The sequence below is a fragment of the Ciona intestinalis genome, chromosome 1, assembly GCF_000224145.3.
Source record: "Ciona intestinalis chromosome 1, KH, whole genome shotgun sequence".
Classification (NCBI taxonomy): Eukaryota; Metazoa; Chordata; class Ascidiacea; order Phlebobranchia; family Cionidae; genus Ciona; species Ciona intestinalis.
This window is the reverse complement of record NC_020166.2, coordinates 9,407,226-9,431,497: the sequence shown is the minus strand read 5'-3', so window position 1 is coordinate 9,431,497 and position 24,272 is coordinate 9,407,226. Positions and strand designations below refer to the sequence as shown.

The window sequence follows — 24,272 nt, the reverse complement described above, 5'->3', positions numbered from 1 at the left end:
GTTGCGACAAACTCATGCACCCCTGTTTGTTTAAACAAAACACTAATAAAATTTGTTAAAAATGTTCAAAAATAAATATTATTACTGAAAATTGTTGAAGCTTGTGATGCACTCTTGTATACCCTTTTGTACTGGTGCACCCCTGGCATATTTTGGTGCTCCCTAGGGTGCACCGTGCACAGCGGTTGAAGAGCACTGAACTAATTAGCATAGTAATATTTAACCCTCAAGAAAACTTACTTAAGACGTATAGGAATTAAACGTTTGGTAAAGAATATGTGAAAATACGATTTGTATAACTCTTGTACCATGTGTTGACTTGTAAACTTTTGTTTTTGTGAATTTGGATAAACAGTAATCAAGTAGTATTATAGGTAATGTTAGAAGTGAATATTATTCATATTGTGGCGGCTGTATAATTATTTATTCCGAGTGGTAAATTAAAAGAGCAAAGAAAAACGAGATACGCAGATTTAAAACGGAAGATAACAATAGGAAAGGGCATCCGTTCACGCTTCCGCGCACACAGACTAATTGTGCGGTTTTAAATCTGAAAATTTAGTCTAAAAATTATTAATATATTTTATGATTTGATTTCAATCTAGAGATTAAAGAATAAATGCTAGAATTGGGAAATGAGATAATGCGGAAAAAATGTTCGACGAAAAAGGATCTGTATCACCACTACCGCGCTCAAAAATTTGCGATTATTGAGAATTCTCGAAATTCTCTTGTCGCGCACGTAAGTGGCCATATCGACCCTTTTTCGCCAAACAGTCGTTTTTGTTGTTGTTTTTTGGGGGGCGACTTTTTCCGCACATATCTCAGTTCGTAATCTCAGTATATATATTTTAATATCTTGAGTGAAATCAAATCATATTAGCTGCCAACGGTTTTCCATTTATTCCACAGTAATGAATAAACGAATGAAACTTAATCTTCGCGTGGCCGGAAAACGACAGTCGTTATAATACGGGTGTGTACCTCGTGTCAGCTTACGAGTTACCATGTATGGGACTCTGTGGGTGGTTATTTTTTTGAGATTTTTTCTTTATGTATAATATGTCTGATAATTTATAATATGTCTGATAAATAATCTGATAATTTGGACAACCCATTAGTAACCACTGGGTTGGAGCAATTGCCGTTAAGTGTCTTATTTGTCCAAGGGCACATACGCCCACAATGGTATAGCAGCGTCGAGCCTTGTACCAATGATCTCTGGGTTACAGGCAGGCGCGCTAACAACTATGGCACGGCGCCCGGTTTAACGTATGGTAGCATATTACATGACAGGTGCGCCTTCTGTTAGATAATTGGCAATTTCGAATTCTGGACCTGGGTGTTTAAAAAACAATCAACGGTTTAAAACAATATCTGTATTGGAATTCGCATGTCACACCACACGGGGATCATATTATTTGCAGCTGTTTTCATTTCGTGGAGATGAACAAAACACGTGCGTTAACGTTACATATGACGTCCATGTGCCACATGTGACGTATGCCACAAGATTAGATTTATTACAAAAATTTTAAGCTTTTTCCTTATTTATTATAACCGAATTATGCAATATGAAATGACGTATGCCACACCACACGACTATGAACTTAACACGAAAAAAATTAAGCTCTTGTTGTGTTTAAAAGCGAGATTCCATTGGCTTGTTATTCAATTTGTAAAGGCGGTTAAAAAAATAGCTAAATTTCGGCAGATTCGGGCGCATTCTAAAACAGTATTGAGCGTACATGGGCCAGGGTGATATGCTTCATCAGATAATGCGGAATTTAATAAACGGAGAAGTAATGTTTGACTATTAGCGGTTGTTGGTAAAGGGTTTGAAGTTTTAGTTCCGGAGTTTTTTTCTGAAAATGGTGTTCCGGCAGAGAAAAGTTTTAAACAAATTTCCATTAATTTAGTCACTTGAAGTTAACCTCATAGCTGAAGTTAAGCTCATAACATTTTATATTTTCTAATCGTGTTTTAAACAATTAAACAATATTTTTAGATCGTGAGGATACGGTTATGCACTTCTATGAATATTCTTAGTTTTCTACCAAATAGGATAATAAAACAGAATGAAAACATAGACTATTTTATTCCAACCTATAATGCACGTGTTTTCATTATATAGTAGGGTGTGGAAAAACAAAACTTCTTTAGCATATAATATAAAAAATATTCTAAACGTGTTTTAAACTATCAACAACGTTCTGTGGAAGTAGTGAGGTTAAGGTTTTATAATTCTCTTAATGTTCTTTTTTACTACTAAATGGGACGGGAAAATAAAATGGTGAAAAGGTATCCCATCTTCCCTTACCGTATTATATTTAAATATAATTAAATTTGTAAAAAAAACAGGATAAAACAGTACATACATTATGCTAATTGCTTGTATGCTGGTGATTGGGCTATTGACGGCGCAAACACTGAACCTGGCATCTACCTATGTGTTGGTCAAACACAAAAAGCTTAAGAGTGTTTCCAATTGTTACCAACTGGTAAGAGATATATAAGCTATTATGTTGCTGTTCTTACCATTGTGGGCATGTGAGCCTTCAGGAAAGAACAATTATTCACAAAGTTATACACGTTACTAAGTAACTTTATGGGTGACAATTTCCATACCCCGCGTAAGTCACTCGACTGGAACAATTGACAATTGACAGCAACTTTATCCATATAACTCTACTTTGAAGCGTGATATTTGGATAGAAACTAAATACATTATTTATACGCAGAGTCTTTCTACATGCATGATAATATCTATATTGCTTTCCGCATGGCTGCACCCGTTACGCATGACCTACGGGGACCTCTATGAAAAACACGTCATATTTCAAACGATCCAAAATTGGGGCGAAACCTTCTTCCTAAACTGCGCAGTGCTTAATCTATTCGCACATGATTTTACAAGGTAAAACCAATCGCTATATCATGTACAGTGGAGTGGGGGGAGACGGGACACGTTTGGCACATAATATCCAAGGATTATGATCGTGTTTTAAACAATTAACAATAGTCTATTGGAGTCGTGAGGATACAGTTTTCTAATTCTTTGAATGTTCTATGTACTACCAAATTACACGAAAATAGAATAAATAGATTTCTCATGTCCCCCTACCCTACTATGTATATATCTAAACAATACATTATGATTTACATACGTAAGTCGACACTTTTAACCTAAATTAGATGTGTTTTTACACACAGTTATGCCTTAAACAACATCATTAGATGACTTTTAACAATACATTACAATAATGAAAACATCCAAAACAAAATTCAAGAATAATCTCTTAAAAGACGTAAGGCGTAAGCGCGTGACGAGGTGTATGAAACAGAACACTCGTGTTTTACGACTGTCGTTGCCCGTCATAAGAAAATAAATAAGTTACATTCATTCAACTACTTGAGCAAAAGTGTCAGTAGTGTATATTTCTTATTATTGACATCGCAGATACATTGGACTATCCCGACCTCTCAAAGCAAAGACTCGAATCAGTTTAAACCGAACGTACAAGATTATATGTTTTCTATGGTTCATATCCACTGTGACGTCAATACCTTCGCTCGTGTGCGGTTTCACCCACGAATCAGTGAACTCGGGTGACTCGGAGGGGAATCAGACTTTGAACGTTGTTCCCACCCTAAGGTTGGCTGCGTTGTGTGTTGATAGTAGGGTGGGGTAAGGCGGAACACCTTCAACGCATTATACAGAACGGTGGGGGGAGATGGGACGCGTTTTGCACATAATATCCAAATGTCCTGACCGTGTTTTTAATAATTAACAACGGTCTATGCAAATCGGGAGTGTCCCAAATGTCACAAATGAGTTGTCGAAATTATCGGCCATACATAAAACCAACAACCCACAAAGTTACATAAATAGTAACTCGACAGGGTGCAATGTGTTCGTCATCGAAAAGAAAATTATTTTGATTGATATACGTCACATGAAAGTCATATTCAATATAACATACATCATTCGTCAAACAAGCCAGAATTGCATTATAACACTTCAGTTCAACTTTTGATATATTTTTTTGCAGCCTTAACGCCACAGTCGATGTTGTAAGCCATAACAACCAAACTAACACGGAGAAGCATTGCCAGTACCAAAGTAAGAATATCTTGATGGGTTTTTTTTATTGAATTAATGTAATTTATTTATTCTCGATAACAACGACAGTCGTTATACCATATACGCATGTTCTGTTTCATTAACCTCACGCCTGCTTACGAGCTGTGTCTTGCCAAAAGACACACGCACCCGCACTGGCGGCAAGGTTTTATTTCCATTCAACTTAAATATATACTTTATTACATTTAGACACCACACTGGCCAGCATTTGTCGACAGAGAGAAAACTTATCACCGGTGATTTGTTTTATCATCTTATTCTGCCTACCCCTACTTTCTAACTTGTACATGTTCGTCTCCATTATTCGGCGAATGCGTACAAATGTCTGCGGAAAACGATGGAAACTCACAGCCGCAAGAACCGGGACGTTGGCTTCGACCCACAGTTCGCTACAACACTGTTCGCGAGATTGAGAAAACAATGTCAGTAAATTCAGCAACCGAAACGACAGGTGCTAATCTTGGACCACAAAAACTACTCAAATCAAGTGATGATACACGTAATGTGAGACACTCGTTCATGCAGTTAGAGATGAGAGCAAGGACGACATCAGATATCCGCCCTCTTGCTCGTAGCGGCCTAAACATAGGACTTGAAACCTCGGTTAGGACATCTTGTTATAAGAAACGGGACGACACGGAATTTAGGAGGAGCGCGACGTTTGGCAATATTACTGGCACTAACACTAACCGCAAGGAAGGTCTATATGCTTTCACCGAAAGTCAAAGCGTGCAAAGGATTAATGCAGGGCGGTCATTACGCAACTATTGTTACACTACAGTATTTCCTGATGCGTCATACGAGCTACGTCAGTGCAGTTCCACCAGCAGTGTAAGCAACGTTAGGCGAGTTTTGAAACATAAGAACGACGAAGAAAGCTCAGCGGTTTCGGCTAACTCAAACCCAGGGAAAAGTTGCAAAAGTAACTTGAGCAAAAATGATTCAGTTTCTGCTTGTTCGGTTGGTTTGGAGATTGCACCAACTTGGTTGTGGAAAGTTAGGATGAGGGCAGTGAAAAAGTTAGGTGAGTGAATTTGGGAATGAATGAATGTACCCTTTTTATCCCCCATGGTGGGGAAACGACTACAGTAGTCGTTATAACACGGGTGTTCTGTTTCACACAACTCGTTAATAATGTCGTATAACGATTTACCACACGTGTAACTTTGCGTTTTATTCTTTTTATTCAACAACGTAAAAAGTTTGCATATTGGTTGATACGTCTAGCTTTATTAACCTGCGTTTGTGTATTTTCAGCTATCAGCTTCGCATTTTACGTAATGCATTGGCTACCAGTTCATATAATACGAATAAATTCGGCGCGAAGTTCATCAAATGCAGACAAGACATGGTACGTATATATATATGAGAATTGGCCGCAGAACGAAAGTCATAATACAATCCACTGCTAACGTACACCCAAAGTGTAATATAGTGGGGTAATAGGGGAAGATGGGGCACCTTTGACACACAATATCCAAATATCCTGATCGTACATTTACAGAAATATATCACCGTATCCTCCCAACTCTACAGGAGCGTTGTTAACTGTACACAGTTGAAAGAATGGGATACTATAAGATGCTAAGAGTATCCATCTTACCCCACAGTTCTATATTTGCACCACGATATTGGCTACCTGCTATAATAACAAGCTACTAAACACACCATTACTGTATTCACATTACTTTACAGTACCTGTTGTCCCACGTCCGTCGGCGGGATTCACCAAACTGTATTTGGCTTCTGGATGTTCATTATTGCTGCTTCGACACCTTTCCTACACTGTATATGTTCCAAAAAGTTTCGCTCCATTTACCTCACTTTGCTACGAACTATAGCGAACAAGTGCATCCCAAGTCTAAAATGTCTCAGAATAAATTAAAGTTCTTAAGAGTTTAGAGTGCATGTGTCGAGTTCTTATCCCTCAAAGAGCGCCTCTCGCCAAATTGTTTGCTGCAATCGCAATTATTAGTTGAAACCGTTCGTTTGCTTGTTTCTACGGGCACATATAGCCTGATAAATAAATGTAACTTATTGAGCACGTAAGTGGTCATATAGATGCGGCGGCACTGCATTTTTGGTCGTGCGAAAATTCTGGGTGACAGGCTAACTGTCTGACTACAAGCATGGATAAAACAACAGAGTCTATTCTTCGACACCTACAACGCTATCTGACTGAGGTGACGTGTTGGTGATGCTGTGAGTCTGGCGCCGTGGCAACGTGGTTAGCGGGCCTGCCTCTAACCCAGAGGTAATTGGTTCAAGGCTCGTTGCTGCTACAACTGTTGGCGTAAACGTCCTTAGGTAAGACGAAATTATCAGCCATACATAACCCCCCCCCCAAAATGATCACCCACAAAGTAAAACACATGGTAACTCGTAAGCTGGCACGGGGGGAGCATCAACAACGGTGTTATAACGACCGTCATTTTCCAACGCGAGGATAAAGTAAGTTACATTCATTTCCTGATGATATCTTCTATTGAATTATCATCTTTTTAAGGAAGAGGAAAAAGTTTGGAAACCGAATGGATGGTAGCCAATGGAAACTAGATTCATCAAATTTTACCGACAACAGCTTCATAAGAATGTTGAAACAAACAAACAAAAACCAAACTACTCTTGAAGCAATAATTTTTATAAAACCTAATTGACAGTCAATTGCAAGCGGCGATTAAAAAAATTAAAACAATAAATTACACAAAACTACAAACAATGAAGTGAAAAACGATTGTTCACAGGATTATTTAGAATTTAAAACACATTTATATGAAATGTTAACTTGTTAACAAACTAATACTTTTTACCCTGTGTAATAACGTAGCACTTGCAAAATTGCGTTTTAGGTTTTAACAGGATTGCAAAATAAAATAAGTTAGGTAGATATTTCATTTAGTTTTCTTTAGTTAAGAATATTTCTTTGTGAGAGTATGTCAATTATTAAAGGTATTCTCATTTTGTTTTGAGATATTTTGTATCACATGTTTGCAATTGAAGGATTTGAGATCTGGTAACATTGCAAGAAAAGGCGTTGTATAACACTGAGGTTGTTATGAAACATTTTCTTGGCAGATTGTTTAACTGAGAGTTGCATTGGTTGTGACAAGTTTATAGTAAGCGCCTTCCAACGACATCAAGTAATCATGGTCGCCTTGTTCAATCACTTGACCTAATTATAAAACAAGATGCACAACTGCTTAGAATTTCGTGGCACAGTGGTGATTACCTCTAACCCAGAGGTTATGAGTTCAAGGCTCGTCACTGCTACCATTGGTGGGCATAAGTGTCACCCATATTATAACAAATGCGTTTTTTTCCAGTCACGCGAGGATAAAGCAAGCTATATACATTACTATGCCAATATAATTTTCTCTAGGTACTCATAAATATGAAAAACAGGTTAAAACTCAAGCTGTGTTTAAACTTTTGAGCAAAAGATAACAATCCAACACTAAATTATTGCTTACCTTGTGAAACAACTGCAATTTTATCAGCATTCCTGATAGTAGAAAGTCGATGGGCAATCACCACGCATGTTCTGCCTTCACGTGCTCGATCCAACGCGTCCTGCACAATTTGTTCACTCTCTGCAATGTTAATGATTTTGAATGAAATACATCGGGTTCACAACAGAACACTTGTATTATAACGAATGTTGTTTTGGGACCACGCAAGAACTGAGCAAGTTACAATAATGTATTTATAACAACTTTGATGTCTGATGTACTAAAATAAAAATACCTATAACACAACAGTAGCAAATAAGACTAAACATACATACCATGTTTTAAGTACTTTGCTGGTTGTTTGAACAAAAATGACCGTAAACATTAGGTTTGGTATACGTACATTACAAATTGGATAAGTTGACTACAATAAATGGCACTAAGATACAATGTTGCTGCTACCATTGTGGGCATATTCAGCAATACATAAAAAAAAATCATCCACAAAGTTACACACATGGTAACTCGAAAGTTGGTATGAGGTGTTATAACGACTTTTGTTTCCCGGCCACACGAGTATAAAGCAAGTTACATTCATTCTAGCCAAGTGTATATAAGACCTACCTGTATCTAATGCAGACGTAGCTTCATCAAGGAGTAAAATCCTTGGTTTTCTTACAAGTGCACGAGCGATCGCCACTCGTTGTTTCTGACCACGAGAAAGTTGATCTCCTTTGTCTCCCACACTCGTGTAGTAACCCTAGTTTACAAAATAATACTGGTATTAATTTTTATGCAAAAAAGTTTAGGAAATTTGGAAAAAGAATTGTTCATTTCTACATCAGTTTTTAAAATAGCTTAGGTAAGAAAAAAGTAAAAGTAAAATTATTTTTTATTCATGATAAGTTAAAGTCCAACTAGAGGAATGAAGTTGGAGCAATGTCATCAGTCTCTTGCAGCTTGCAGGGACAAAATATAATAGCGGGTAAAATGCATTTCCCCTACCACCCCTGATATAATAGCGGGTAAAATGCATTTCCCCTACCCCCCTAACAAAAAATGAAAACCAATGATTTAAACCACATTTCTCATTCATACATAGACAAAACTTTTTGTAGCTGTTTGAGCACCCTTGGCAAGCACAAACCATTCTACCCTATAAGGCGAGTCTTAGAAAAAGATCCGATTGAGGGGTCTTATTACATAAAGATGTGCCCTTAGGGCGATACATAGTAGGCCCTTTTTAAGAATTTCAGACTTTTTGACCTTTTGCCTCATATATTGATAAAATAGCAAAAGAATAAAGTTGTTACGACTAAAAAAACTCACATCTTTGAGAGCGAGGATGAACTCATGCATGTTTGCGAGCTTGGCGGCTTCCTCCACTTCTTCCTTGCTAAGCTCCCTGGAGTTGTCGCCATAAATAATATTGTCGTACACGGAGCCCCCGAACAACACCGGTTCCTGAGAAACGATACCAATCTTGCCACGCAGAAACCCAACGTTGGTTTTTCTAGTTTCGTGTCCATCAACGAGCTGAAGTTAAAGATTGATTTTATAAAAAAAGAAATAATTTTGGTAAACACAATAGATTGATAATGTTCAAACAATTATGTCAACTTGAATTTTTCAATGAATCAAATAAACAAACAAAAGTATTTCGTACATTTTCATTTTTCTAACTTTATCGAAAATAAAACTTTGATCAAAATATAAAAAAAATTATTTAAACAGAACCTAAAAAAACAGAACCATTATTTAAAGGACAACTTTAAAATTTAATTTTCAAAACACAACATAAAAGTAAAACATTTTCTAAAAAACACTAAAACAACTTTAAAAACCAGAAAAAACTTATCTAAACCATTACACTTACAACAATGCCTTCATCTGGGTCATAAAACCTTTCCAACAACTGAACGCTCGTACTTTTACCACACCCACTCTGTCCAACTAACGCCAATGTTTTACCGCTGCCAATAGTCAAGTTTAATCCTTGTAAGACAGTAATGTCCGGCCTTGTAGGGTAAGTGAACCTGCAGTTCTTAAACTCAATGTCTCCTTTAAAGTTGTCCTGTGGTTTAAAGAAACATTTAGGCTAAGATTTTTTTTTTCTCTTTTTTTCTACATAACCATAAGAATTTTTTATATTTCAAACATTTTTTTAACACAACCCAAAAAATATTCTCCACGTAATAAAACTAATTTACAAATTATAAAAGCTGCATTTTTTGCTGAATAAACAAATTCATATTTTATCCAAATACAAATCATTCTTACCCATTTGTCGCCCTCCGTGCTGTAAGAATCAATGGCAGGAGTTCGGTCGAGTAGTTTAAATATTCGAGCTGCCGAAGTTTTTGCTTTCGCGTAATCTGGTGCGTAGTTAGACGCTCGACCAAGCGCTGTTCCACCAAATACAATGGATGAGAAAACTCTGGCATAAAAGGATGAGTTAAAAATGTGTTTCAATAAATTTGGGTAACTTTTGCAAAATTCTCACTAGCACCCATTCACTAGTCGTATAATACAGTTTCAATGACAGTATGTTGCAGATTAGGCTGGTGGGAAGTGGAAGACATTGGCAGTTAGAGGTTATATAAGTTAGTAGTTACATTTAGTGGTTATAGGATTCTCCACAAGCATATCTTGGTTTACAGTACTTGTACAAAAACACAAACAACATTGTTCTGTTATTTTTCCTCAAATTGTAGAAACTCATGGTAGCCTCTACTATCCTCTAATATTTTTTCTTTAAAAAACAAAACCATTCGTTCACATCAAAACACAACCAACCTAAATACATATTGAAATTCCATCTCTCCGTGCGCGACTAAATAACCACCGAAGCGGAAAGAAGCTGCGTATGCAAAGAATATGATCGAGTTTGCGATTCCGAAAGTTATTCCGTAGATTTGAGCGTTCTTTTTACCATCTCTGTCACATAAATATATTATAAATAAAATAAATATGATGATAAATATCTGTCTTTTACATAAAGTTTTAAAAAAACAACCGTCTTTTAATCAAATATTTATTATACAAACATTTATCTTTAAAATAAAATTTGGGTTTAATCTAATTTTTCTCTCTCAATATTCCCATAAAACAAAATTAGCTTTCAAATACTTTTCAAAATATGTGTTAAGAATAAAACTAGTTTTGTGGCTAATATAAACACATTTCATGATATAAACAAAAAACACTTTAATAAACACACAAATGAATAATATGGTAAGGTGGTGTATTGGTGTTTTATTTACCAAGTAATTTTCAGGATTATACTGCAGTAGTGCAAACATTAAGACTAAATTAATTTTAAACCAAATCTGGTTTAAATTTAGGGTCCTTGACAAAGACCTCACCAATATAGATTAGAAATGTTGAAAACTTACATGTACGGTCCAACCAATACTTCATTATATTTTTCAGTGAAAAACTCTTCTTTGTTGAGTGAAGCCACAGTGCGAATAGATTCAATAGCTTCAGACACAACCTTTAAGAATGTATAGTTTAAAACAATGCACCAAAACAATTTTCTATTCTGTATGGGGTAAATGGACAAAAGCAATCTCTATAAAGTTACATACATGGTAACTTGTAAGCCCGCATGAGGTGTATGAAACTGAACAACCCGATTATAACGACTGTAAATGTTCTGCCATACGAGGATAAAGTAAGCTACATTCATTCACCACAAAGTTACATACATGGTAACTTATGCCGGCATAGGGTGTATAATACAGTACACCCGAGTTATAGCTACTGTTGTTGTCACGCCATGTGAGGATAAAATAAATTGTATTCTGTATGAACGAATACACATGTGTACGACTCTAAAACAAATAGAAATATTTGCTTCATATAATAACCTTCGATGCTTCCTCTAACGACTCTTTGTCCCTACGTGCGCTGCCGGTCATCAGTCGTGCTTGAATGAGTCCTGACATCACAATGAGGGGGAGAAAAGCAACGACAACGAACGCGAGTTTCCATCCAAAGTAAAAAGAAATGATTAGCGCGCTCCCAATACTCGCAATCGCTGAAACTATGATCCCAATCTGACCGCCTGTTGCCTGGTTTTTATTAAAACAGTTGTTTAAAGGTAAAACAAGTAAAATTCCAGCACCAAACTTGAAATTTTTTTAAAAAGAAACCCTGGTTTTAGAAGTTAAATTAAATACATATTTTACCCTTACAAGGTGTACATTTAATCAATTAAACTAATGGTTTTCCCAAACAACTAAGCACATACTGAGTGTTTGGAAAGTCACTGTGCACTGTTCTAATGGTAGCAATAACAGTGTTTAGAAACAAAATAAAATGGTCAAAGCCTATATTTATGCTGATGGTGGTCATTTATAATTGTTATTCATATTTACCTTCTGTATTCTATACTGAAACATGTCTGTTAATAAATATGTAAATGCACAGTCATATTTTTGGACACCCTTGTAGTTCGAGTATACAAATAAGAAATTAAATTTTCAAGAAAAAAAAAGAAATTTGAATTTTTAGGAAAACAAGAATTTAAATTTTCAACAAGATTCCTACATACCCCTTTTACAAGAGCAGCATCAGTGGCCAAACGAGTGGATAAAGCCCCGGGATTATTCCTATGATCATCATACCAACCAATATCTTGCCGCAACATGCATTCAAAACCCATTTTTCGTAAACGCTTTGTCAGAATTTCACCAGATTTTGCAAACATGTAATTCTAAAGATAAAGAGTAGTAAATATTCAGGATATGGTTTAAGTAAAAGTCACAAAATAAAGGTCGGCCAAAACTTTTTTATACATTCAGGATCTGGTGCTACGAAATACATAACAGACAAAAATCAAGTCCAATTAAGTTCTATTTAAACAAGAGACTGACGATGCCATTTTGGCAATACAGTTGGCTGAACTTTTTTGTCTGTCAAAGACCTTATAGTTAGTAATTTGGTAAATATCTATTGTTCCGAAATACATAACGTGCCACGTGACGGCACGTAATGGCAGTTAAGTTTACTAATTTTTATATCTATTATATCTAAAACATGACAGACCAATAACCTGTAAGAAATGGTGGTATCGACATAATAAAGATACTAATAGTGCTTTACCTGTAAGAAATAAGTGATAAAAGATATAACAGCGATACCAACAAACAGTAGAGCGTAAAGATCAACCCCTTGTTGTTGTTCTTCTAAACTAGGCAGTGCAAACACCTAAAAAAATAATTATAATATAATAACTTTTATTTGTCTCATAGATTATGGTAGCAAAGATTGAAAAATAGTTACAGAATTTAGTGTTAAAACAAAACTTAATAAAACACGGTTCCAGGTATTTACATTTAATTGGAAAAAAAATTGCTTCAACCCAATGATTCTTTATGGGATGTCAGCAACACATTACAACAACAGTCAGCAACACATTACAAAAAATGAAATTCCCTCCAAAATAAAAGTCTATAAAGTTACAAAACTGATAACTCATAAGCCGGCAGCAGGTGTGTGAAACAGAACACCTTTATTATATCGGCAGTTGTTGTTCCACCCCGCGAGGATAAACAAGTTACTGTAATTCATTCATACAAAATAAACATTAAAAATTCAGTTAAAAAATTCTTCATTATTTATTTTTTCTTTTGAACTTACACCCTAGTAAATCAGAAAATAGAAACTCATATGAGATCTCAGGGTTGAAGCAATTCTTGTTAAATGTCTTGCCTAAGTTACATACAAGTTACAACCACAATGGTGACAGCAACATGGAAAAACCTTGAATCCTAGTCTTAATAATTTATAAATATTTCTAAATACTCACCCCCAGTAAACCCGAAAATAGAATAGCGAACACCGGTTGAATTGCTCCGTTGATTGCCGATCCAATCGTTCCCCATAAGATGTACGGCCACTCGGTGATGTTTAGTTTCATGATCCTCTTCAGAGGAGCGGGTTCAATTTCTTCTTCGTCGCTAGAATCACTGGAATCATCGTCAGAATCCTGGAAACCATTAAAAAACGCAAAATAAATCAATTTTCTAAATTCTTTCCTACATTCATTTTCTAAACTGTAATAAATTTCAGGTCAACCCTTTAACAGATGCTGGAGCACTTGCCATAAATTTCCTTTTTTAAAATTTAATAAAAAACAAATACTTACGCCACTGTCACTTGAATCATCAGGTGGTTTAGTTGATGAGATCTTATATTTCTTTACTGGGCTGGGCGAGCTGGTTATTCCGATCGGTGTCATGTCTGTTCCCGACATTTGTGACTGAGTTCGATCTCTTAGACTACGTCTGTATAGTAAGAGGGAATTAACCTAACTACGCAGAAATATTTAAAGTAATGTCATCTTCATAGTGTATACATATGAAATAAATGGTTGGAAATGCTGTGTCAAAACTAATATAAAAATGTCAAAAATGGAAACTTATTTATCCTTGTGTGGCAGGGCAACAGTTTTTTAACTCGGGTGTTCTGCCCACTTACGAGTTACCATGCATCTAACTTTTTCGATGAATGGAATATTATGTTAGTGCAAAATTTAAAGCACAAGTTAAAACATAACATAATTTATATTTATCTTTACGAAAAAGATATGATAGATCACGTTAATTAAAGAACGAAGAGAAGGAAATTAACTAAAATAAACAATTGTTGAAACATGAGAAAAAAGCGTGGAAGAGGAGAGTCAATTAAAAATCGTGACCCTTGGACCAAGAACATTTGCAACCAATCAACCATACATAATTACCTGAGACTTCTTCTATGGTGGCCATGAACAAAATCAGTGACGTGTTCTAATGCTGTCTCAGGTCCAGATTGAAGAATTTCAGCTGTTTATGTGAATGATTAGTGCACTGCATGCTTTTCCAACGTTAAAAATATTGATTGGGTAAATGGAAAAACAATAATATAAAGAACACAGCGCATCAAGGTAAAATACCACCCACAAAGTTGTTTTTCACAAAAACAAGAATATTTTCATTTTTTTGGAACTGGCAATCAGATACATGAAAAAAGATAATTTTATTCTAACAGGTAACATTTTTTTATTTACCAGAAAGCAATAATATTATTAATTAACATTTAACACATATATAAGGACAAAATTTACAACTGCGAAAAGACAAGTAGTAACAGTAAAACAACAGTTGTTTATGCACGCTTACGGATAAAACAGAAATTGTGTTTTCAATAAAATTCGTTCCGTAACTGTTTCAACCCTCATGTATTATGGCTGGTAGCGAAAGCTATAAACATTTTAAAATCGAAAAAACTTACGTTCATCAGCATTATTGTCGTCACTTGAACTGTCTTCGTCAAATTTCTTACGTTTAGTCGTCTAAAACACAGATGGGTAGACATAAGAAAATGATCAACATAAAAAATGGCTAATGCAAAATAAAAACCAACTATCAGAAAATGATTAACATAAAAAATATATCGACCATTAAAACTGAGCAATATTAAATAAGTACCAAATATTAGAAAATATTAAACATAAAAATTGATCAACTCTTGGAAAATGACCAACATAAAAAATACCAACTATCAGAAAATGATTATTTTTATGGAAATGGGGTGTCTAACTATCCCTACCTTTCCTGCATTTTAAAACATTTGGCGCCTATCCCTTATGCCCTTACATATCTAATGGTTATCTAATGTAATATGTTTATTATTAGAAAGTTATATTTATTTTTATATTTATTTTTATATTTATTTTTCATAGTTATATATAGTATATTTATTTTTTTTATAATTTAAAAAGGCGTATTTGTTTTATATTAGTACATATATATATATATCTTATACACTATGTGGTAAACAGTTTTAACGAAGTAAGTGTTTTATTACTTCTGTTACCAAGACATAATTTAATATTTTTTTAACGGCTCTTCTGGTATGAAAAAATGCAGTGTATATAACATAAGGCAAATTCCCTGAATTCTTGCTGAATGGCAGAAAAAACATCAGAAATCTATTTTAATACACTACCTTTTTTCATACAAGATGAGCCTTTGAAAGATTATTTACGTTATGTCTTGATGGCAGAAATAATAGAAAAGTTTATAAGGTATATATTCTAAAATAAAGTAAATATAAAATACATGGCAATTCAAACAGTTTAACATTATGATGGCTACCTGCAATGTAACGAGGGTAAAATACACCCCATTGTTCCGCATCAGTTCGTCATGTGTGCCTCTCTCTACCGCCTTCCCGTGCTCAACACCAACGATGACATCTGCATTTTGAATCGTCGAAAGCCGATGAGCTACGATCACTGTTGTACGCCCTTGTCTAGCCTGGAGGGGGGTTTATTTTGTAAGTAGAGATCACGCTTTTTGAGTTGAATGAAAATACATGCTTTTAAAACAAAGTTATTAATATTATTCATACTTTTAATAGAATCTGTGTATATTTCTTATTTATCACAACTTTAACCAAAAATAAAAACAAGTGTATACTATATGGATCATCGCAGAAACATATTCTATTTGACTGATAAGTGAATAACTTTGTTCAAGGACCTTGGGTTTTAGGCCAGATTTGGCAAAGTCCCCACTTTTACACATTTTGGCTCATTACCCCAGTACCTGCTTTTATTTTGTGAAATAAAAGATGTTCCCCATGCAACTATTATGACCCAGTCACCCTGTCAGGTTTTAAAACTCACTGAAAACAAATTGGGGAAGGGATAACCTCTCCTTGCTGTGCAACTACCAACACAGTAACAGATTTCGCTATTTCAGTAACATAAAATTTTCATTGTCATTTAACGTTGCTTTTTGTACAAAGGTTGCTTTTGTTCTTCTGAATGGAAGGTGCTATACATGTGACTATGTGTGTTCGTGATATTTTATAACTTGCTTGAAACCAAGTTAAAGCAGCAACGTACCTTGTCCAACTCACTAAGAACCATCGCTTCACTCTCGGTATCGAGCGCTGAACAAGCTTGATCTAGAAACAGGATCTTGGGGTCACGGATGAGAGCACGTGCGATTGCGATTCTCTGCTTCTGCCCCCCACTCATGTGCCCACCACCACTACCAACTTGAGTTTGAAATTTCTACAAAAAGTTTTTACTTGAGTTACAAATCCCTACGAATCGTTTTTACCTAAGTTTAAAATTTATATAGAAAAAAATTCTTCTTCAGTAAAAAAAGAAACAGTTTTATATTTTCGATTTATAACCTCTTATAAGGACTTTACCCTTCTAGAATAAATGAATGGAACTTACTTTATATTGCTGTTTGAATTTTTCTTATGTATATATGATTATTTTGACAAACCATTGGTGACCACTTTGTTAAAGCAATTTTTTGTCAGGTGGCTTGCCCAAGGACACATACGACTACAATGGTAGCAACGAGGAGCTTTGAACCCTTCACCTCCACTGTGCGTATAATAAAACTTACATCAGGCAGATCCATGATGAAGTTGTAAGCGTTTGCTGCCTTTGCCGCTTTAATGATGTCATCGTCAGATACACCTTCCTTTCCAAACCGGATGTTCTCGGCAATCGAGGTGTCAAACAAACATGGTTCTTGTTGCACCACGCCGATCATGCGACGTAGCCACCTAGTGTTGAGGGTGCGAAGGTCATGACCATCCAGAGTCACCTAGTGGTCGAAATTAGTATCGGCAGTTAGCAGGTAAAGTTAAATAGGATCTTGGTATAATTTAATGGTATAGTAAAGTGAGGGAAGACGGGACACCTTTAGCACATAATATCCAAATATCCTAATTTTGTTTTTAGCAAATAACAACATTCTATGGAAATCATAAGGATACTGTTTTATAATTCTTCAAACATACGGTTTTAATGTAAAAAAAGAAGAGGGGAGAAGGTTTACAATACAATATGGGGGTGGGGTGACAACCCCCCGCTAACCCCTTAGCTGCCTAGTGGCCACAACAAGCAAAGTTTAACGACAAACACAACAAATAAACCACTTACAACTCCTTTATCTGGATCATAGAACCTCTGGGCAAGTTGTAGTATGGTGCTCTTTCCCATTCCACTGGGACCAACTATGGCAGTTGTTTCACCAGCATTGAAAGCTAACTTCAGGTTGTTTAAAATCTAGAGAAAAAAATCAAACTATATAAAAGAAAAAAAAAACTTAATTAAAAATTTCAAATATAAATATGTGAAAAAAAATGTGTTTTTTTATGAACACACTCTCTTTCCCACATCTTTTGCCCATAGCGTTTTTTAACAAATGTTGTTTTGCTGCTAATTACCTTCTCTTTGTTCTATAATTAACATGAACTTCATTATCGTTTTCCAAGAAATAAATAAAAAATGATGGTAAGTTATTATACATGGGTGAGGTTCTTTTTAAACACATAGGACCCTAAAACTTGACCACATTTGGTCTATTATCCAAAAACAAATATTTGATACAATCTTACCACTTGGTCATCCCTGCTTGGGTAAGTAAAGTCCACATCATGGAATTCAATGTCCCCCACCAAGTGTTCAAGTACATGGCCGGATTTCGAGAATGGGTCAATCAAGGATTCCTGCGAGTAATTGAATGACATTTATACAGCTGTGGTCAGCTCGCATACCTTTATCTCTAGCCCATATGTTTTGGCAATAAGCATATGAAAAAAGTTATAATCACTGTTCTTGTGGATACGTGTTTTATAAAAGCCTTAATTTTTATCTAAAACTGACGACTGTTGACGTGTGATATAGTAAATAAATTTACAAAGGGGTTTGATCAATAAATGAAGATGATACAAATCAATAGTAGTCCAGAGAGTTTCATGTGTGTATTTTCATTGATCTGTTTCATTATATAGGAAACCTATTTTACTAAATAAGAATTTAGTTTTACCCGTTCAATAATCTGATAAACAAGAGCTGCAGCTGATTTTCCAACAGAAAAAGCTTCAAGGTTTGGCGCTGCCTGTCCGAGGTTAATCGCTCCGATTAAAACGGCAAAAAAAACCTGCATGAAAAACAAAAAAAACAAGATTTTATGTATGAGACAATCAACAAAGAACAGATGCTTTATCTAAAAGTATTACTTTTAATATTCTAAATACCAATTTTTTAACGAATTTGTTTACTTCAGCATTTTATCTGCAGATATAATTTTGAGGGAACTCACCAAAAATGCAACAGAATTTAAAATAAAGTAAAAGCAAATATCGTAAAACGCAGATAAAATAAACATCAAATAATATGTTAAAAACTCACAGTCATTAAATTTCCAGGTGAAAAATTGATGTTTGGGTCAAAAACAAGAGTTGAACCGTACCAGAACGCTAATGCGTAACTTAAGAATATTAGACACCACATGTAACCAGAGAAAAATCCTTGAGTCATGCCTTTTCGAATGCCTTGTTTTTCCGCTGCATCAAGCTTCGATGTGTACCTTTCATGAGAATAATTTGTTTTTAATGTTCTAGTATTGTCTTGCGATTAGTTTTGCCAATAACAAACAATTTAATGATAGTACTTTTACACTTTTTTTTCCTGATGAACATTGTTGTGATTTTCAAGGTTTAAATTTTAAAAAATGTTTGTTTTGTGCTCTTTAAGGAGTTCTGTTTCAGCTGCCATTCAGCTAGACATCATCAGGGTATTTTGTTAAGTTCCTTTTCCTTAAACACGCGTCTTGCCTCTACCCCAGAGGTTAAAAGTTCAAGACTTATCGCTGCTACCATTGTGGGCCTATGAGTCTTTGGGCAAGACACTTAACAGCATTTTCTCCAACCCAGTGGTCACTAATGGGTAGCCCAAATGTCAGAAATACAGATTTTCCCTAAAACCCAATCAAACCTTTCAACTTCTTTCTTTTCGCCTCCAAATGCAGCAACCGTTCGTATTGAAGAAAGACTTCCTCAGCCACGGCCCCTGCTGCCGCGTAAGCCTGCAGTTCTTTTGACGTCATGTTTGCAACAAACTGCATGGAATGTTTTTCAGCATAAGCATGATTTAGCAACGAATGCCTTGTCACTATATTCAGTATTTTCATTTTAACTACTCTTAATCTTTACTACCATAATAGAATAGATAAATAAAAGTTATTATTATTTTGCTTGTTTTATATTAAGTTTAAAACTTGCTAATGCTTCTATATTTGTTGAGGAACCATTTTTATATCCCTCGCAAAAAAATAGTTTCAATGTTTGGTTACCTGATCTAAATGTTCTATACTGCCATAACAAACATACATATGTTTTTTTCTTTTCTAAATACTGCCAAAACAGAATTACAAAAGGCAATATGTTTTTTAACTTACCCTCCCCATTAGTGCAGCACCCACCCCAAGTAAGGGACTTATAGCCATAATAACAAGAGTGAGTTGCCAACCATTGACGAAGCCAACAATAAATCCACCAACAAACGTTGTCAAGCGTTGAATGAAGACACTGAATTTATCGGCAATGGCATCGCTGATTTTGTTTACATCACTGAGGAAAGACAAAGGATATGATTTATGGTGATTATATATGTAAGTGAAAGCCAACTTTATGTCAAGCGCCTCGTAAGTTAGTAGTTTTACAAGAGGTAAAAGGTTCAAGGCTTGGCGCTGCTACCATTGTGGGCTTAGGTGTCCTTGGGCACGATACTAGTGGTAGTTGTTCCAACCCTCATCAAGGGTGGTATAAAAGCAAAGTTGGCGTATGCACATCGCCAATTGTAAAAAAGGTTTAAAATTACCGAACAAATCACTCACTCGCTCATTCTGGTGTTTAGCTCCCCCATGTGGTGAACGTCAAACCACCCGATTTCTTGTTTCATGATAGATCGGAAAAAGAGAATTCGGATCTTCCTCGTTTGTCTCGTTGAAGCAAGAACCCAGTTTCCCACCTAAGTGTAAAAACATAAGTGACGCCATAGCAGTTGGTTAGCGTGCCCGCCTCCAACCCAGAGGTTATAAGCTCAAGTCTTGTCGTCGCCACTGTTGTGGCCATATGTGTCCTTGGGCAAAACACTTAACTTCGATTGTTCCAATCATTTTCGGCCACGCAAGTATAAAGGAAGTGTGTGTGTTCTGTTTCATACACCTTGTGCCAGCTTAGGAGTTACCATGTATGTTACTTTGTAGGTGATTATTTATTTTTTCAGATAATACATGTGGAGCTTCAAAAAAGAAATGTACAGGCACAAGCTTTTGAGCTTAGAGTCTGCACATTCCTATCACACCAACAAACTTACTTGTAAATAACCACACACAATTACAGCACATGCAATCCCAATGTAATAATAACAGAAACCGGTCAATTCTCCTTCCACGTCAATGGGTCTGGTAAAAAACAAATATATATAATATATATTAATTACATAGAGCAAACATGAATTAACAAACATGAAAAAAAAGAATAATATATATAATTAAAAAAAAATAATAAAAAATATGTATACATAGAGTAAAAATAGAAGTAAAAGATAAAAACAAATATTTATTCTTAATTACATGGCAAAAATAACAAAAATCAATGAAGACATGGTGTACACACACAATTATCTAAAAATACACTATGGATAAAAATAAATATACAAAGCCATCTGAATTGATGAGGCCTATGATGAGCTAATCGAAAATAAAAATATATTGGAATTTTTATATTTAAATGCCGGTTGCTTACTATTTTATGGTTAATATATTTATTTTTACTTTATAGCTGATCTTATGTGCAATAACGGTAAGGGGGAGGGGGTATTAGCACAAAATAAATGGGTGGTTGTTTTGAAATTAGTTGCATAAAAATGTTAAAACAAAATGAATTTTATTTTTACTTGATTTACTTACACCAAGGTTTGTTCGGTTGCATTTGTGATATTAAGACGAATATAAGTTTCATTTATTTCTGCTGCTGTACAAGTTCCTTCTGTCATTTGTACGCATGTACTGTAGTTTATAAACGTGTCAATCATCTGGCCAAAAACTGGGAAAAAACAAGACTTTGTTTTTATAGAAGTATTAAAACTTCTATATTGGAAACTTCTATTTAGTAACAGGCAACAAATGTCTAAAAGGAAAAAATCTCCAATTCAAAATGTTTGCATATTAAATTATGTGCTAAAAGTGTCTTTCCCCACCCTACATATAGTAAAGATTATTTTTTGTTTTTAAGGTCAAAGAAGCCCAAGAAGCATGTAACATGCGCAGGTGTTTAAACTAATAAATTCCTTGCTGTGTGGCTGATAACCATTCTGTTGTCAGGTGTCTCAAACAGAAAATTATTGGCAAAAAATATTGATGAATGCTCAATTAAATTTTTAAGCATGACTGATTGTTCAATTTAGTGCTTACTGGCAGCTTGTTGCTAGGTAAAAATGATTATATGACTAAAAAGTAGTTTATTCTTTCTACCATGGTGATAGAGTCATTATAACACAGCACACGGAATTCCTGTTTTACACATCTCGTGCCTGCTTACAAGTTACGACCAATGTAACTTGAGGGGTGATTGTTTTAGGCGGATTTTTTTCTTATTTTGGTAATGTATGGCTGGCAATTTGAGAATTTTGGTTAAGGAACGAATAAGTTAAAACTGCCACAGTAATAAGACTAACACGGAAATTATAAAATGCTGAGACATATCACAGATAGTATATGATGCTAATTCTTTACCCGTCATCATAAATGGAAAAGCTGCTCCATGGACCATTGCACCGAGTGTACCGATAAACATTAGTAGCCAATCAAAAGATTCAGCGTAGCGGAACTAAAAAATAATAAAGTTTGAAAACTTTTGAAAAAGGTTCTTTGCCGCTATATAATGTGGAGAATGTATACAAATATCCATGCTTTTGTATTGAAGTTGGGCACTAGTGAAGAATCCTATTGTATCGTACAGACTGGGCTCATGAAAAAAGTTAGAGGTTGGTAGTTACAAGTTATTATTTTCGGGTGGCTCAATGGTTTAGGCACCTGCATTTTGTAAACAAATTGTATATATCGATGGCATCAAAGACTTCAAATGGGCTTTCCAAATGTTGGGGTAATGGTACAAACCTGGCCTAAATAAATCCCATCTTAGGACCTAGGTTTTTGACAAGGACCACACCCACAAAAAATAGGGTTATTATTAGGGATTAGTACTAAAGCTTTAATAAATCCCAGAAAAATCAGAGCTTTTTTTTGTATTTACCAAACTAAGAAAAGAAACTTGTGGGGGCTTCTCTAATTTTGCTTTTTTCTTTTTCCCTTTTCCTTTCTTTTCTTTTTTCTTCTTCCTGTAATAAAGTGATTTTTAATTAATATGAATGAGTTGGCTTAAAACTTATCTTACTTTGTTTTCTTTCTTTTTTGTCTTGCAACCACTTCTTCTAGAGATTTTCCTCTGTAAAATACAAACACATTATAAGAATAAGATATTTTATATAAAATTAGAAGATAAAAAAGATTTATTTTAATCAGACCTCTCTGGTGATTAAAACACACGCCAAATCTCAACGTGGGCTTTTAGCAGATGCCTCATGACAATTTGGACTCCACTAAACCGAGGGGTCCAGACGGTAAAAACATATTTTTGACATGTCAAACAAGTCCTGCCCAAATATAATTGCCAATTCTTCACAGGGTGTTAAAATTGCTGTTTTTCCATGTTTATCGATCGCCAAGCAGCGGTAAACACGTGCCAAAATATTTTGTAAGTCAAACGCTAAAAACGCGCGAAAAAGTTGTTGTGTGTGATTTCTATATATGAGAGTCCGTATATAAACATGGTTTTAAACATGTTTTATATGCTTTACTTATAAACATGCTTATACATGGTGTTTTCCATATACACACAGTGGAATTTAAACTATACAACGTACGCACCCTTTAAACGCGATCTGTTTTTCATCAATCACTTTGTCTGGTTTGTGACTGCTGAATCCTGCAGTTGAAAATATTCACGTTAGATTAAAAATAATAATAAAATTTAACTACAAGGAATGCATCAAACAAATATAATGTTAACCCCCCTAAAAAATCATCACCCACAAAGTAACATACATGGTAACTTGTAATCTGCCACGAGGTGTATGAAACAGAACACTCGTGTTGTAACGACTATCGTTTTCCGGTTTCCCAAGGATAAAACAAGTTACTTTGATCCATTCATTAAAACAACACGTTCTCAATTTAAGACGAAAGCAGTTACCTGTTTCGTGCTGATACGCATCGTTTTCATATGACGTCATCTTAAAGCTACCATTTCCATCAGTACGATCCTCGTCTGCAACTTGGTATTTCATTTAGAACAGATAGTTTATTGATTATTTAAATATTGGCATATTCTATACGAAAAGTAAAAATAGATTAAGTCATACGCGGCTGTGCTTTGCTTATAGTACTGTGGGGTAGCATGTTTTATATCTAAAGATCCTAATCGAGTTTTAAACAAATAACAAGGTGGGTCTTGAGGATACGTCTTTATAATTCTTTAAATGTTCTTTTTTACTACCAAATGGGACTAGAAAAAGGTGTCCCATTTCCCCCCGCCCTACTGTACAAAAGTTGGGCGTGTTATCTGTGTTTATATGAGGCTTAAAATCTAAAAATCGTAAAAGTAACAATAATACTACACTCAACCAAGCACTTGGAAAATGTTGAGCAAAACTACATATGGTAAAATATATATAGTCCAAGAAAGACGCCCGATTTGCTAAAATTATTTACGCGAAAATTAATGTTGGATACACGACTAGTAACACC

At 35.1% G+C, this 24,272-nt stretch overlaps 2 protein-coding genes across 4 annotated transcripts; one reads left to right on the top strand and one right to left on the bottom strand.

Moving 5' to 3' along the window:
• The first annotated feature begins 1,682 nt into the window (after window positions 1–1,682).
• Window positions 1,683–6,188, top strand: LOC104265364 (histamine H2 receptor-like). 3 transcript variants are annotated; one of them, XM_026840450.1, is made up of 7 exons: window positions 1,683–2,501; window positions 2,742–2,917; window positions 3,461–3,655; window positions 4,053–4,123; window positions 4,334–5,168; window positions 5,402–5,495; window positions 5,840–6,188. In XM_026840450.1, exons 1-5 carry the CDS (start codon window positions 2,382–2,384, stop codon window positions 4,555–4,557), a joined length of 786 nt encoding a protein of 261 aa, XP_026696251.1. In that variant the 5' UTR covers window positions 1,683–2,381; the 3' UTR covers window positions 4,558–5,168; window positions 5,402–5,495; window positions 5,840–6,188. The 3 variants fall into 3 exon arrangements, with proteins under 3 accessions (XP_026696251.1, XP_009857479.2, XP_026696231.1); XM_009859177.2 differs by lacking the exon at window positions 5,840–6,188 and having other exon boundaries at window positions 5,402–5,782; XM_026840430.1 differs by lacking the exon at window positions 1,683–2,501 and having other exon boundaries at window positions 2,566–2,917.
• Window positions 6,189–6,694: 506 nt separating this feature from the next.
• Window positions 6,695–23,853, bottom strand: LOC100175889 (bile salt export pump-like). Its single transcript, XM_018811427.2, is given in 33 exon segments — window positions 6,695–7,316; window positions 7,615–7,734; window positions 8,218–8,353; window positions 8,923–9,129; window positions 9,470–9,667; window positions 9,874–10,030; window positions 10,390–10,530; window positions 10,989–11,089; window positions 11,466–11,669; window positions 12,152–12,313; window positions 12,703–12,807; window positions 13,409–13,588; window positions 13,748–13,886; window positions 14,345–14,426; window positions 14,875–14,935; window positions 15,741–15,902; window positions 16,496–16,666; window positions 17,016–17,219; window positions 17,558–17,683; window positions 18,016–18,126; window positions 18,447–18,560; window positions 18,812–18,989; window positions 19,397–19,454; window positions 19,457–19,520; window positions 19,860–20,031; window positions 20,298–20,431; window positions 20,780–20,867; window positions 21,375–21,510; window positions 22,200–22,293; window positions 22,720–22,804; window positions 22,861–22,911; window positions 23,394–23,451; window positions 23,719–23,853. Coding segments are annotated over 33 exon segments (4,185 nt in total). The 5' UTR covers window positions 23,813–23,853; the 3' UTR covers window positions 6,695–7,224.
• Window positions 23,854–24,272: the final 419 nt, after the last annotated feature.

What these genes read in the sequence shown, in the direction of transcription:
- LOC104265364 (XM_026840430.1), top strand. Translation starts at nt 4,466, where the DNA reads ATGTCTGCGGAAAACGATGGAAACTCACAGCCGCAAGAACCGGGACGT. An exon ending in GAGGGCAGTGAAAAAGTTAG is followed by an intron (nt 5,169 to 5,401) that starts GTGAGTGAATTT and finishes GTGTATTTTCAG; the next exon opens with CTATCAGCTTCGCATTTTAC. An exon ending in TCAAATGCAGACAAGACATG is followed by an intron (nt 5,496 to 5,839) that starts GTACGTATATAT and finishes ATTACTTTACAG; the next exon opens with TACCTGTTGTCCCACGTCCG.